Consider the following 14,559-nt stretch of genomic DNA (forward strand, 5'->3'; position numbering starts at 1 on the left):
CAATCGTATATGATTCATTTTGTTAAAAATTCAATTTATTTTCAATCCCAAACATTAGATATTTATAATTTTGAATGAAATAGTACAGATATCCGCATGTAAGCGTGTAACTAAGTATCATCGCACCTCTTTATTACACTGTATTTGCTAAATCTCGTGGGGTTGCTTATACTCCTGGGCTCTACGATACGGCGTATCGACGTGTGATACATTACACACCACACTGCGGGTGGGAGGGGAACAGCTGTTGGTGAATCGCTGACTCGACACGTTGATTGCCAGCTGCCGCATGCTCACTCGGCGTCTTACATGCGAGTTTATGCCATATGTCAAATTTGAATTTACAGTGCAACATTGTATGATTAATTCTTCCGAGCTTTACCGGATTAAGATCCGCCTGCGAGTAGGCAACCCCATCAGGGACATATCTAAACTCAGGAGAAAACTGCAACAGTGGTTGCCTCTTTGCAGGCAACCCTGTGTTGCGCGTCGACGAAAAAGTAGGCAGGCATGGTACAAGCTTTCGCGAAAGTTTCCGCGCCGCTCTGTCGCGCGTCTAACAAGATCGGAATTTATTTATGGATACTGTTATATAGGGGATCGATTTCACCGCCGACCACTCCGTCGCACCATTGTACGTCCTTCGTACGTGTAATTTCGGTCTATAACCCAACTAAAGTCGGCTTCGGCTCTCTGTATCTACCACCGCGCGCTCCGATACCCAATACCCTGTGCTCGACCCGTGCGGTGTCTACCGTTGGAAAATTAAGTTCTATCTTTGGGTACTAGAGGACAGTGGATCGAAGGAGAGACGGGTCGAAGGAGAGATGACCGGACTACACCGTATATAAATACAGGATGAGTATAGGTATAGATGCAGTATTCCAGGAAGAGTCGGTGATCGATAGTTCGTTCTGTAGACGACCGACGAGAGGCAGGGTGAAACGGGTGAGGATGAAGTAGGCATCCCTTCTCCACCCTTGACAAATTGGTAGATATTTCGCTGTCCGGTATAGCGGTGGGTAGGTGGTTAGGTGGTCGGGTATATATTCCGCCGGAATGAGTCCGTGCAAGCCAAGCGGTTTTCCTTTTTTTCGGTTCCCTCCTCCGCCTCCTCGTTTCTTTATTTATTTTCTCTCTTCGCCTAAATGCGGGACAAATTAAGTGGTGGCTTTCCCTGCCGTCGGGGCAGGCCGAGCTGGGTGTTAGGTTGTGCTGGGGGCCTCGGAAATTTTCCCTTCCCATTCTTAATTACGCCGCAATTACGTCCAACTTTCCGCGCGAACCAGCTCAGACACCGACTCCGAAGATCCCCCTCGGGAAGGTAAGAAGTCGTAGTAAGTTGGTCCGACAAAGGGCGGCCTAGGCATCAGGAAATGTAAAAAATCTTCAATACTTAATTCGTCAACGCCTGAAGTTTCGGCAACCGGTGTGACTCTCATGCACACACGGGTGTGGAATATGGGCGCTCGCATGCGGTGAAACGCGCGTAGGACCACGCTAATGACTAATTGTAAAAATTTCAACAATCGGCGTCTAGATGTGCGGACTTTGTCTCGCTGGTTCGTTATAAAATAAAGTATAAGGTGGTCCCATGGCGTAGAAAATTATACTTGAGACGAAGTAGACAGACTGAAGTAGTACGGGAACGACTGGGTAGTCGTAGTACTATTAAGGCCCCCCCTGAAAGAACTGCGAGCCAGAGGGCACGAGACGGGCGGTGTGGGGGACTAATTTGTTAAGATTAAGGAGGAAATCCTCTCGAGCACCGTTCCACGCTTTTTCCTCCACTAGCCCATTATCCCGAGGTCTTGTTTCAAAAAGGTCTTAACTGCTCTAATATTCTTTCTTTTTATTCTCATCTTGCGTCGGTATGTCTGGATGACTGTTCGTCAGTTTCTCTATCCCTATTTCTTTTTCGACCCTGCGGACCATACACTCTTCGACTAATGACACATAGGGACGGGATTTTATAAATTGAAGAAATTCACAAAGTTTCTCTTTCTTGACAATTATAACGTCTAAGGATTTTTATTAAAAAAATACATATACTAATTATCGAAAAAACTACACGTATACATCCTTGATATATAATTCTACTGCAACTGGTAACCTGGCGAGCGTCAGGAGTTGGTACTACGACTAAACAACAACATAAAATTATATTTCCGTAATACCGGGCCAAACTGCCCCTATTACCGTTGTACATTTCTCGCATTACGTATGTATTTAAAGCTGTGTTCCCATGTGATTACATTCGAACATATCGGCGTGTCCTAATGAAACAAGGGCATCTCGTCGGGCTGTGTAGAATAAGTGTATCTCGTCGTATAGTCTAGAACAAGGGTATCTCAGAAGACTCTACAGGAAAAGTATAGGTAGTTCTATACACAGCTTATAGAGTTTTCTGAAATACCCTTGTTCTACCTTGCACGGCGAGATACATTTATTCTATCCGACTCGGCAAGATACCCTTGTTTCATTAGGAAACGTCGTTATAGGTACACTGATCTGATTCACTGGTGTAGCATCAGACCGACCGCTACTGTCTAAATCTAATGCTTATACTTACGCAAAACATAAAATTATTATCACGTACATACTGTAGGATTTTAAAGCTCATTTTACCGTCGATCGCGCACAGTGGCGAATCGCAAAGTTAATTTTCAGTTCTCTACGCACACGTGCCTTTTAGCGTGACTGGATACTCCGTCGTTCATCGGAAGAATGATGAGTATCGTGATAGTGATTGCCCCAGAAACTATCCGTGCCGTCGCCCTTGGTCAGGCTAATTTTTTTCACGATTTCCTTGCTGGGTGTTTTGAGGTTGTAGGCGAGTCCGAACCAGGCCATCAACTCGATGAATCCGGTAGTGGGGTTCAGTCCGTATGCCCCAAGCTCGGCTGCCTTGTAGTCCCACGGGAACGAATGGTGGTAGTTGTGCCATCCCTCACCGAGCGTGAAAAAGGAAACTGTTGGGTTCTCCGTCGGCTTCACGTGGCTGCGTTGAGATGACATGAGACCATTTTTAGAGGAATATATTTTAAGTACTTAATGTAGTCAGAGTTACTACTCTTAAAAAAGGAATAAATGTCCGAGTCCCTCGGGCTACAGGATAAAATTGACGAAAATTATACGTACTGCCATTCGAGGGTATGAATGTAGACGATTTAAAAAGCGCGATATTCAAAGGACGACTATCTGTCAGATGACGCAGGTGTACAAGTTTTCTTTCTACTATACGTGTCAAAGTATAATTCATTAGCGGTGACGGTGATTCTACCTAACGTTTATCATAAAACGGAGAACTATTGAAAATATATGATTCTCCTCTCTTTCCTCTACAAATTGTAACATCCACTACCCCACGGTGTTGCCATGCCTTGTATTATACTTTATTCAACAATCTGAGATCGGGTTCTTATACTGGGGGTGAGTTGAGAGGTTGTGAACAAAAAATTATCTGCAACCCTTTGCGTGGTGGCTTGATTAGTTACGGTTGGAACAGGCTGAAGGGATTGAGTCTGGAGCTATGTCAGATTAGGTCAAGTTGGGCCGTGCCGGTAGGACATTAATCTCTTGCCCGTTCCCGCGCTGAGTTTTTTTGCTGGATCTAGCCCGGTTTTTCGGATCTCTAAGGGTACAGCAGCCAAAATGTCAAATTGTCGAGGTAACGGCGAAGCCTAGACCCCAGAACACTTACCTGTTGTACGGCCGGTTTCCCCACATGTGAGCGAAACTGTTCACCAGGAACGTGGCATTGAGTAACCAGACGTACCGGATCGTCACAGCCAGGATGCTGACGGTCCAGGTTTCGCCCCATACGTAAACCGGTACCAGGGTTGGGAAGACGAAGCAAAGGAAGAGCATTATCGGCGTGTAGTACCTAGCAAAGACGGAAAACATTCTATATAGTAACCGTTTACGGCCCTCTAACGACTTCTTCGGATAAAAGAATCATGTCTCTAAACCTGAACTGGGGTTTGGGCACAAAATTAGCACCAAAATAGCACCAAATTACAATTTTGGTCTGATTTCGCAAAAATGATGTGGTCGGTCCAAGTTTAGAGACATCAAAGAATTACTGTTGTCAGTTTTCATTTAACAAATAACAGAATTACCTCGACACCTATTCCCGTAGTGTAGGGTGTATTTGCATTCTTATAATATTAAACTCACTTGTCGGCGAACTGTATAACCGGGTCAGCGAGAATATCGCTCATGTCAACTTTGCTGCCGTGGGCTTTCACTGCAGGGTGACGACGCATCATCAACCATCCCACATGGGAGAAGAAGAATCCACGGTTAGCATCGTGGGGATCGGCCGGGGTCTCGGTATAACGATGGTGGGTCCGGTGGTCTCGAATCCATTTGAAGAGGCACGTCTGTAACCAAATTTGATTAATTGTCACTAACTCAAGAGGGGCGATATACGATCGGGGTTATCCATTCCTCAAAACAGTATACAACAAACTTGCCGAAAGGGAACACGGAACGTCATTTTCTTAGTATCGGTATGATTCTCCAGGGAATTTTATGCATCTTAAGATATGAAATTTTTACATCATGAGGGAATAATTTTATAACTAAAAGTGTTACAAATCGGCCCCAAATCGTCTCTCTCGTGAGACTAGCGAAACGCAAGCTTGCATGCCTACAGTTGTAACGGATGTTTCGTTCGCAGTGGTGCCACAACGAAAACAGAGCTACATGTTGTTGATTTAGAGCGCAAATATTGTTGTTATTACGGGTATGATTGAATTGACGGCAATCATTTTCACCCTTGCATCGTACTCTCAGAAGTGATGCTAATTTTTACCTAATATACTTTCGCAAAGACAATGGTGTAAGTGAACGGTGTATGCGATGAAGCTTCGTTATGAAAAAATATCCCCGAGCGTCCGTCTACGTATTCCTTAAGAGTTTCGAGGCGTATTATGCTCCCTTAATGCGAATAAATTTGGTAAATTTAATCATCACCGTCGCGTCTACTTAAACCTCAAAGAGATTGAGCTGTATTCCCTCGATCCCAGCGGACGCCGTTATAGTATAACCGCGTAGTGATTTTCCTCCGCCTCCTCAACCTTCTCTGTGTTACGATAATACCTTGGCGGCTTGGCTCGCTGGTCCGGAAACTTTCCTGTCCTCAACACAGGCGGTCCACCGCTATTTTGGGATTTCCCTACCGAATAAGGAGCAGAAGGACAACGACTGGGAGAAGGAATATGAGGAGGAAGAGGTAGCGTGGAGGAGTTTACCTTATTATACAGAACTTCAAGTTTTAAGCACAAAGCCCGGGGAATAAGGAGATGCGAGACACACTTATATTATACCACGGGTAAACAGAGGGTAGGCGGGTCCGCAATTTGGTTAATGGTCGGTAGTGCCACAAGCACGATTTACGTTCACCTAATTGCAAGCGGACGCGAATAACGAGCGGTAAATTAAAAGTGCACCGATATGCGTTTAATATTTCAATACTCCGGAATTATGTCGGTGTCGCAATTCCTTAAGACCTTGCGGAAGGAAGATTTGCACCGTCGCTGTATTGCCCCCGATAAAAGTCACTCCCAATTTGCGTCCCGGCAGCTTTTGCCACCGGTCGGTCCCATTTAAGGATATGGGTTTACTCCCACCATCCTTAGCGTCAAATCCGGGGAATCTCGCTCCCACACATCGTGAGACCAAATTGAATGAACGCCCTCAGATAGACTGCAGTCGATATGTGTGTAACCGATCAGCGTCGGGGGTGGAAAAGTGCCGAGGCAGCGAATCGGGCGTCACATTTATTACACACCTACTTTCCATAAAATCATTATTGGATTTCACTAAATACAGATTATCGGCAGTTCTGAGGGCAAAGTGCCGTGAACGGAGATTGGTGGCATCGCTTCGCGGCAACTCAGGCGGCATAAGCTCACCCGAAAGGGGTGGAACTTGGAGGACCGCCTACGCTGCTCTTCCTCCCTGACAGGGTATCCGTTACGAAACTCTAAGGCTCGGCGAAAAATTCGCCCTCTCCCCCCACGTTTGTTACTTCCCCATTTATTTATTTTATTCAACTTTCGCCTACCTGGCCACCCATGCAGTAGAGCATCGCAAGGAATATCCTCAGCGGTGTCTTAGCGCTGTAACTTCTGTGAGCCCACAGTCGGTGAGCACCAGCTGTAATTCCCAGGCCTGCTGATAAGCCGTAGAAAGGACCTAGGTGATAAGATTTTACATATAGCACCGCGGTTGCTCCACTGGCTAGTAGCGTTAGGATTAAGGAGGACACGATAGAGTACCCTTGGTAAAATTTTACTCCAGCTGCGAATTTATCTGCATTACGTCTTATACTCCGCGATCCTGTAATATATCTTTCCCAGAAGTCTATGCGAATTGCGAAACTCTTCACTGAGAAAAATCGCAGAGATATTCACTGAGAATTTCTCTCTGCATTTATCAGCGTTACATTCTCCTCTGCTTTTTATTATATATAATGGTTTTCACAGAATTCTGAGAGTTCATAAATTTATACGTTATGCGAACAGGATTATTTAGTCTCTGTGAGATTCAAAAAAATTACAGCTCTATATTTCAGTGAAATTCTTTGCGAAAGGTTTTCGAATTGTTACGGTCATTTTTATATAGAAATGCAGATGAAACTTTCAGCAAGAACAGTCTCTTAGGAAATGTAGAAAAATTGTGACAAAAAAAAAAATCAGTGATAGACGGAGAGGGTTGACAATCACTGAAACTCGGAACTACATTTTTAATAGGATTCAATACGAAATGTAACTTCGGGTGTTTATTTGCGAGCGTTGAATGGCAATTAGATTCAAAGAAGATTCCTGGTATATAAAAGATTGTTGATGGTGTAATTAAAGCTTACGATCTGCACAGTCACAGTAGATAGTCAAAATCGGTATCGGATGCCATAAGGCTGGGTTCACATACTCGCGGTGACGCGGAGCACGGTTGATTGGCAACCAATCAAAATGCACGAAATCTAACAAACGCTAACTGATTTTAGGCATTTCGATTGGTTATCGCTCAAGCGCGTTCGGCGCCATTGCGCCTGTGTGAACCCACCGTAAGGTTTAAAAACTTACTCCATAGCCATGTCCATAAGTGGGCCTCGTGATACCGCGTGGCGAAGCTGTAGACAGCGACGATGTGCAATACGGCGATGGCGATAACGTTCCTCCATATGAGTGGCTGCTCGGCGGATTGGGGCGGCAGGGGAATCGGCTCGGCAGCTATTTCCTCCGGGGATTTCTTCCGAGGTGGTTCCTCGAACTGCGTTACAGTCGATGAGTACATTGCTGGAGCTAATTGGCCCGCGAAAAGTCGTTTTCCCGGAAAGAAGGGGTTCAGCGGATCAGATTACAAGTCGCTGATGACTTCAGGGCTGGCGGAGGGTTGAACTTTTACCCTGCAGAGAAGAACAAGAATTAGAAAGAGAATCGCAGAATCGAAGAATCGACATATATGGGCTTCCGTGTTCCTGTTATAATCTGACGTTGGCACGATTCTTTTTTTTTTTTTTGTCCTTTCTTTTCTATCCCTGACGTGTGCGTTAAGCCAATCAAGCGAACTTTTGGCGAGCTCGCAAGGTGCGTCGGCAAACAGGATTTTCTCGCAAATCAAACCCGAGACGGCTTCCATATCGATCAGAGTTAGACCCTGATGGTCCTCGGTACATAAAACTCGAAAGATCGTGACCCTGTATTCTACATCTCGACCACCGCAGGGTTTTCGAGATGCTTGAGCGTCCGCGTCGCTCAATAACCTCTCGGGAATTTGCACGTTTTGTGCGGAAATAAATGGCGCGCGAATAGCCTTTCGCAATTAACCCGAGAGCCGGCGTACGGAGTCATTTTTTAGCGCAAAAAATTGTGCTCCCGGAGTGACTTTTACACCCCGGCAAGATTAAATGTACGCTCGTGTTCCGGTCTAACCGACCGGAAACAATTTTTGAATTTCAACCGGTTATCTCTTGGTAATTTGATATAAAAAGCAGGCTCGATTGATGAAAATTGCGTTATATATAACAAAGGCGATTACCGATCAGATGAGACCGAAGACTTTATGCCTTATTATAATTTATTTGGTCAGATTCTCCAGCAATTTTAACGCCAGTTTTATCTACTTGAAATATGGTTTTAAGGATGTACAGGCGTGTAATTCAAAATCGTGGTAGGTCAATGCAAATTATACAAATTGTCCTTATTGTTATGTTAGATCTGTGTGTCAACCTTTAACTTTTCATAATTTTACATTGATTCTTACGAGAAGCCGTCACGCTCATGCATATAACAGCAGTAATTAAAAGTAAAATAGCTCCGGTGTGATTGAGGCAATCGCTTTTAAATTTTATAGAGGTATTTAAAATAAAAGTGGTAACAATTTGTATAACTATCATTGACCTAGCACGATTTCTAATTACACGTCTATACATCCTTAGGATCGCGTTCGACTCAATGTGTGAATAGATATGTATATGATTTCGGTACAGCGCTGCTTCACTAAAATTTCTTTGGTGGATAGTTGACGCTGTAAATGAGATTTTCGAACAGCAAGGAAAGGATTAACCGAAACAAAGAATACTCGGAAATCGAAGTAAAACGAAATACTTAATCTCGATGTCATGTATTTTTTATTTCGAGGTTGTGATATTCTCATCGTACAAGGATCATTAATCATTACTGAAGTAATACATTGGGATACGCGGCGCCTCGGCAGCATCGAGTAAATTATATGAATATACAATGACGCATTTACCATATATATCCTAACGCTAATAATTGGTGACACTGCATTGACTGACGCCCCTTTCACACGCCAGGACTTATTTGTACAGTGTTTGGCAGTAAAAATTTCAAATAAGATTTCTCTTCGCATAGCCGGTATATCCGGGTCAACGAGGATCCCGAGATGTCTGGAGTTGGCATGAGTATTGCAAGTTTGAAAACTGCGTTAAATCTTTACGACGATCGTGACACGTAACGAAGGTACTTATTGTATTTAGACCGTGATTAGATCCGCATCATGTACCGATACTTTCACCGCGATACAATGTATAATAAATCCATCGCTTAGTCCGCGTGTCCGTAATAAAATCGTTTTCACTTTCCCAAACAATCATATTGTATTCGCAAAAACCTTATCCTGCAACTCGTAATCGATCCGGAACGCATTGTGTATGAAACGCCGAGTCACCCTCGCGCACACTTACGTAAGAAAACTTTTTTTTTCCTCTCCCCCACCCCCGGAAACATAACAGCTCGAGAAAATAGCTGGCGGAGGAGTGAGAGCTTGCCATCAAGTTGGGGGTTACGCAGCCTCCGCTGCTGCAGTCTACCTTCTCATTTATAATCGTCAAACTAACAATTTACGTCTAGCCCCATCATCGTTCCTCCAACGTCGGTTTCGATCTCCTGGAGGCTATACGGATCTGGATATAACCGTGCTTCGCACCTTGCAGCTCTAGTATTTGCTCCCAGAGACGGTCAAATATTTACATCGTAGATAGCAGCCGCGACTCCAGTGCAAACGCCGGACCCCCACGTTTCATGATCATGATTGATATCTCGTACCATAAGGCAGTGAAGGATGTGTAAGAAGAATTTCCATTCAATTTTCTTTCCATCCAATATAAACCGGGTCTGCTCAGGAATGCATTGTTGAATTTAATTCAGGAATTTCTACTTTCTTCGGACTCGATACTCCTCAGGTTTTTACGCATAACTCCTGTATACGTTGACAGATATGGAGATTATCGATCACATCACGTAACATCGTAAACCTATTACCATGTGAAAATTGTAGTTTCTCAGCCATGTGTCCGTTTGAATAATCGACAAGCATCATTCGCTTTTGGCCGATATCCATACAGACGAGATACGTGCCCTAGATAGATTATTTTCGACAAAGCGCAAACGCAAACCTGAACGTGACAGTAGCGTCGATAAGATGAAATAAGTTCTCATATCTCCATCGAATTTGAATCACCTTCAATTTCCGGAACTGGCCAGTTACCTATACATATGTATGTATGCCGGACTGCTGCACAATGCATAACTATACTTGTATGCATAATGCACGTCTCATTCGAGTTCACCTGCAGTGCTGCAGATAGCAGGCGTCTAGGAATCGGGGATTGCGAGGTGAGCTGAGATTTGCTGCGAGCCGAACGGGAGTAGCTCTACCGAAAGCTTTACTTTAACTTTATTTCCAACGTAATGTAACGCAACCCATCATCGGGTGTAAGGTATGTTATACGTACAAAAGCCTCTGGCGAATCGATCGGTCATATTATACCCGGTCGTTCAACGCGGGAGATAGGTATAAAGTGTGGAGAGAAATGTGCCGCGTCATCGTTCCACGCGGGTGAAACAAAGCGAGATGGAAATCAGGGAAAGTGAAAATTCATGTGTTACACGGGTAATTGAAACGAAAGGTATACATATGCAGGCCTTATCCCCGCAGGCTACGACGCGAAGCGAAACTGCATTTCTCGTCCAAGTGTAAGTACCTATCTACGAGAACTGCACTTTCCTCGTTTCCTTTTCCTCTAATACTTTTATGTCAGCGTATATCCGCAGTTATATCTGGTTCGCTATATCGGGTTACGGCAGCTGATCATCGACGAGTGCCTGCTCGATTGCTGGATCGAGAAGGAGGCTGCAGGTAAGCCGGTGAAAGTACTTAATGCCCATTCGCTGATTTCGCGTTGCGTCGTTGATCCTCGCAAAATTGAGAGCAGTTCCTGCTGCGGCACGACTGGCCGGAACCGCCTGTGATTCAGGATGTGTCACACCTCCCCGTCACGCGTTATAACGGCTGACGCGTGTGTTGTTATTTTAACACGGAAGCGAGGCGACACGCGTGAGTTCTCCACGCCGGATTACAGCTTGTACTGCCTTTTTCTTCTTGTCCCATTCTTTTACCCAGTTTTTAATTGTCTGGTTTCTTTATATCTTCTATTCGTACGCTCGACGCCACGTCGCGAACAGGAAGAAGAGAAGTAGATGCGATCGCTACAGGACGGATAATGGAACACCTACTTTCAGTTAGGAACATGAGAAATCGAATTCAATCGTTTCCTAGATGCTTTCGTGTACCTATGAAATAATTTCTGCCTCAAGTTCAAGATCACCCGTAATCATCGCGCGCTAGATTTCGGACACTTGAGGCTTTTGACATTAGGTAAATCCGCTTACGTTTATGAAATTGTGAAAACATTTTACCATCATCCGCCTGTATTTTGGCAACTGAGAGTACATTACGGCGATTTTCATTTGTCTCATTGTCCGCTCCTGGCCGACTTCTCACGCTCTCGAACCGTGGCTCACGAGAACAAATGTCGATCGGCAAAATGTACCCGGATTTGCATAAATGCAGGCGAATATACTGGCCCATCAAACATTTTCACGAAACAACTTTGTAATAATATGATCGTAATAGATTTCAATTGTTTTCATTATTAGTCAAATGTACAGTAATGTTCATGAATGGATTTTCATTGGCTTACTATTCGTTGGAATCATAACTGAAACAAACTTTCTTTCTACGGAAATATTACGTGTCTATGATTCTATTGTCCCTTGCGTCGCTAGTTATTGACGCATAAAATTTACTTAGCAAAGAAACTCGTTCCAGTTTTGATTCCAAAAAATAGTGAGCCACTGGCAACCTATTGATGAACATTCTGCACGTACATATTTAAGGTATACAACACGCGAAACCGGTTTCAAAAAAGTATGCGCTGTGATTTTTCACACTGCTTTCCATCACGGCCAACTTCCGTATCCGAGGGGGGTTGAAATAACAATATCTCTTCGCTACGATGGGTCGGCACGGAAACAGTGAAATCTTTCTTCCGCCGAAGGGTGCTCATTCTTCCATGTATGTATATGCACAGCCGCGCAGTGGTGAAAATTATAGGCTCGATCAATTTTTCCTGATAAAATTGAAAAGTTTTTATAGATACGAACGCACGTCATTGCGCAGGATTTTTCTCGTCTTTTTTTATATCTTCTACACATGTATACAAAGTTTATAATTGTTGGATGTGAATTTTTTGTTTGTTTGTTGTTTTTTTTTTTACTACTGCAATGTCTTCCAGATTTGAAGATACAATAAAATTTAATTAGATTTATTTTCATACCATATTCTTAGTTTATGGTAATTTCAATTTATGCATACTATTGATTGAAGCACAGATTCAAGTTGACAATAAAAATGTTCCTCCGAGACAATTAAAACACAAACGAGTACCTTCGATTACTACACCTCGGTGCAAAGGTCGCTTGTGTTTTACGCAAAAAACAAACCTTCCCATTTCGATTAAATTTGCTTCCCTCACTTTCTGTAACATCCAAACGCTGCAGTGTGCGAGAGAATAACGATGATGATAATCATGCGCAGCTGCGCAAGTACTGCGATGATCGTTAGTTTTAATACAATGCGTGCGTATTCGCGGATCGGAGGAGCTGCAGGGGTCTCACCCCGTTCATACTGCAGCCCTTAACTGTGCGCGCAAAACCCGCGGCGCCCCTAACCACCGGCGGTGTGGCTGCATCGCGGAAAAGAATCAATAGCAGGCGGCGGGATCTGGATGTTATACCACGGTATACCGGGCCGTACATAGATAATGCAACACACACGTATAGGCATACATATAGGGATATTATAACACATGCACATGCAGCGTATGCGTATAGTATATACCGTGAGGTTCTTTTGAAAGACCTGCTCGTAGCGCGCCCGATTTAGCTTGATTAATTTTGATTGGCTGATATTTATTCTCGCAGCCTGAGGCAAACCAGCTGATAAGTGAAAATCAACCATAACCTCTGGCCGACTAATAAAGGTACACTCGGGGACAATGAATTTGAGACGGTTAATTTTTCACCGCGAGGATAATGATTTGTTAGATTGACACGTATCCTAAGGTTAGATTCGACGGTCTTGGGTTATATTATGTTTATTGAGATTGAGTTTGTTTCGCACTCGGCCGACTATGGCGCTGTAAGTTTCTCCGTGTTGCCAACATAACTGTCCAGTGTAAAAGATTAGCCGTCTCAGACTCATTGTCCCCAAGCAGAGATGAGTCATCTCTGCCCCGAGTGTACGTTCCGAATTTAGCTCCCAGTGCTATCAGCAATCATTTATCTCTTCTGCGCTGCCAAGTTCATGACTAGCTCTGCCTGTGTCCTAGGAAGTTTTTAGCGCTTCCGGATAATTTCGGAACGCAGCCTATGAATGACCGATCATGGCACAGCCGCGATCCACTCTGCCCAACATGCTAGCAACATTTTTACGAAGTTGACTGCGCACATAAACCAGACGAGTTGCAATTGTCGAGCAGATCTTTTCAATAGAACCCCTCGGTATAAGGGGTAAATCTTGCGCCCTCGGCGTTGAAAGTATATGCATGAGCGGACGAAGCTTCAGGAGCGGATGACGGTTGGTTATACCAATTGCAAGAAGATTTCGATTAATCGAAAGAATGATTAATTGAAAGGGTCGCATAATCGATTAATCGAAAAAACCGAGAGATCAACCACTTTTCAAGAATAAATGATTTCAAAAGATTCAATGCCTTCGTAAATTTCAAGGAATCCAAATCATTTCGTAGGATTTAAGAGGTTCTTATGAAGATCAAGTGATTTCAAAATTATTTCACGGAATTGACATTTCATGCACAGGATTGCACAGGATTGCACAGGATTCCGAAAGACTTCATAGGGTTTCAAAGATTTCATGTAATTTCATAGATTTCATATACTTCTACGGGATATATCTGTAGATTTCACAATATTTCAGGAGATTTCAGATGATATCTTTAATCAATCGATATCTACGATTAATCGATTAATCGCACAGATAGTCGGTACTTACGTAGTCTCGCAGCGGCGGATGGATTCGAATCGAAAGAAATTGCCACTGGTTATCGTTGGCCAATTTCTTTCCCGGTAGTAACAATGCAGAAATGTCGGTCTCTTTTTCTTTCGCAACTTCGATCGCGACACGGGTTTGACAAAATTCCTGCACTCTCGCTCGGCTCCCTTCTGCAGCTCGTGCGATATTTCCAGGCGATAATTCCCGGCATCGGAGCTCTGCAGAGCTTATATATAAAGACTTCCGAGTCTTAACCGGGCATGGAAAGGGACGCGTGTGAAAGGGGGGATGAAAAAGATGAAAAGAATGCTGAAGACTACGCGGATACACCGTACCTCAATACTATGATGTATTCCGGCCTCGACTAGCCGGTATTAGCTATTTGGATTTGAGACAGTCGATATTATCTGGTTATTCTGATGAGTTACAAACGCGTGGCAGCGAAGCCAATCGTGTAACAGGTACCGGCTCTCGTTGATTTCGTTGTAAATGATGGGACTGCCCCACTTTCGTTCTCCAAGCTCCGGGCACGGAATAATTTCACCGCCAATTATACGTTATAATAGGAGATATGCTCCAACGATGATATCTGAATTTTCGAAAAATGTTCACGTTGTAATTGCAGGTAATTATACATATATTATTCTAAATGTAAAAAGTGTATTTCCG

The 14,559-nt window shown here is 43.8% G+C and overlaps 2 protein-coding genes across 2 annotated transcripts in view; one reads left to right on the forward strand and one right to left on the reverse strand.

The window, feature by feature from the left end:
- LOC124177128 (follistatin-related protein 5-like) overlaps positions 1–14,559 on the forward strand; it is a 44,612-nt gene that overhangs the window by 475 nt on the left and 29,578 nt on the right. The gene's annotated exons all lie outside the window — the stretch shown is intronic.
- LOC124177129 (stearoyl-CoA desaturase 5-like) lies at positions 2,002–14,107 on the reverse strand. The gene is made up of 6 exons (XM_046559170.1): positions 13,891–14,107; positions 7,095–7,417; positions 6,074–6,204; positions 4,180–4,385; positions 3,704–3,886; positions 2,002–3,001 (listed from the first exon to the last, which is right to left on the reverse strand). The coding sequence occupies exons 2-6, from the start codon at positions 7,303–7,305 to the stop codon at positions 2,692–2,694; spliced, it is 1,041 nt and encodes a 346-aa protein (XP_046415126.1). The 5' UTR covers positions 7,306–7,417; positions 13,891–14,107; the 3' UTR covers positions 2,002–2,691.

Source organism: Neodiprion fabricii, chromosome 3, assembly GCF_021155785.1.
Source record: "Neodiprion fabricii isolate iyNeoFabr1 chromosome 3, iyNeoFabr1.1, whole genome shotgun sequence".
Lineage (NCBI taxonomy): Eukaryota > Metazoa > Arthropoda > Insecta > Hymenoptera > Diprionidae > Neodiprion > Neodiprion fabricii.

Excerpts from the sequence above, each read along its gene's own strand:
- LOC124177129 (XM_046559170.1), bottom strand. The coding sequence starts at position 7,305 with ATGTACTCATCGACTGTAACGCAGTTCGAGGAACCACCTCGGAAGAAA. Across the intron at positions 3,887-4,179 it reads GTTATACAGTTCGCCGACAA|GTACTACACGCCGATAATGC; the intron begins GTGAGTTTAATA and ends CGTCTTTGCTAG. Across the intron at positions 3,002-3,703 it reads GGAAACCGGCCGTACAACAG|CCACGTGAAGCCGACGGAGA; the intron begins GTAAGTGTTCTG and ends ATCTCAACGCAG.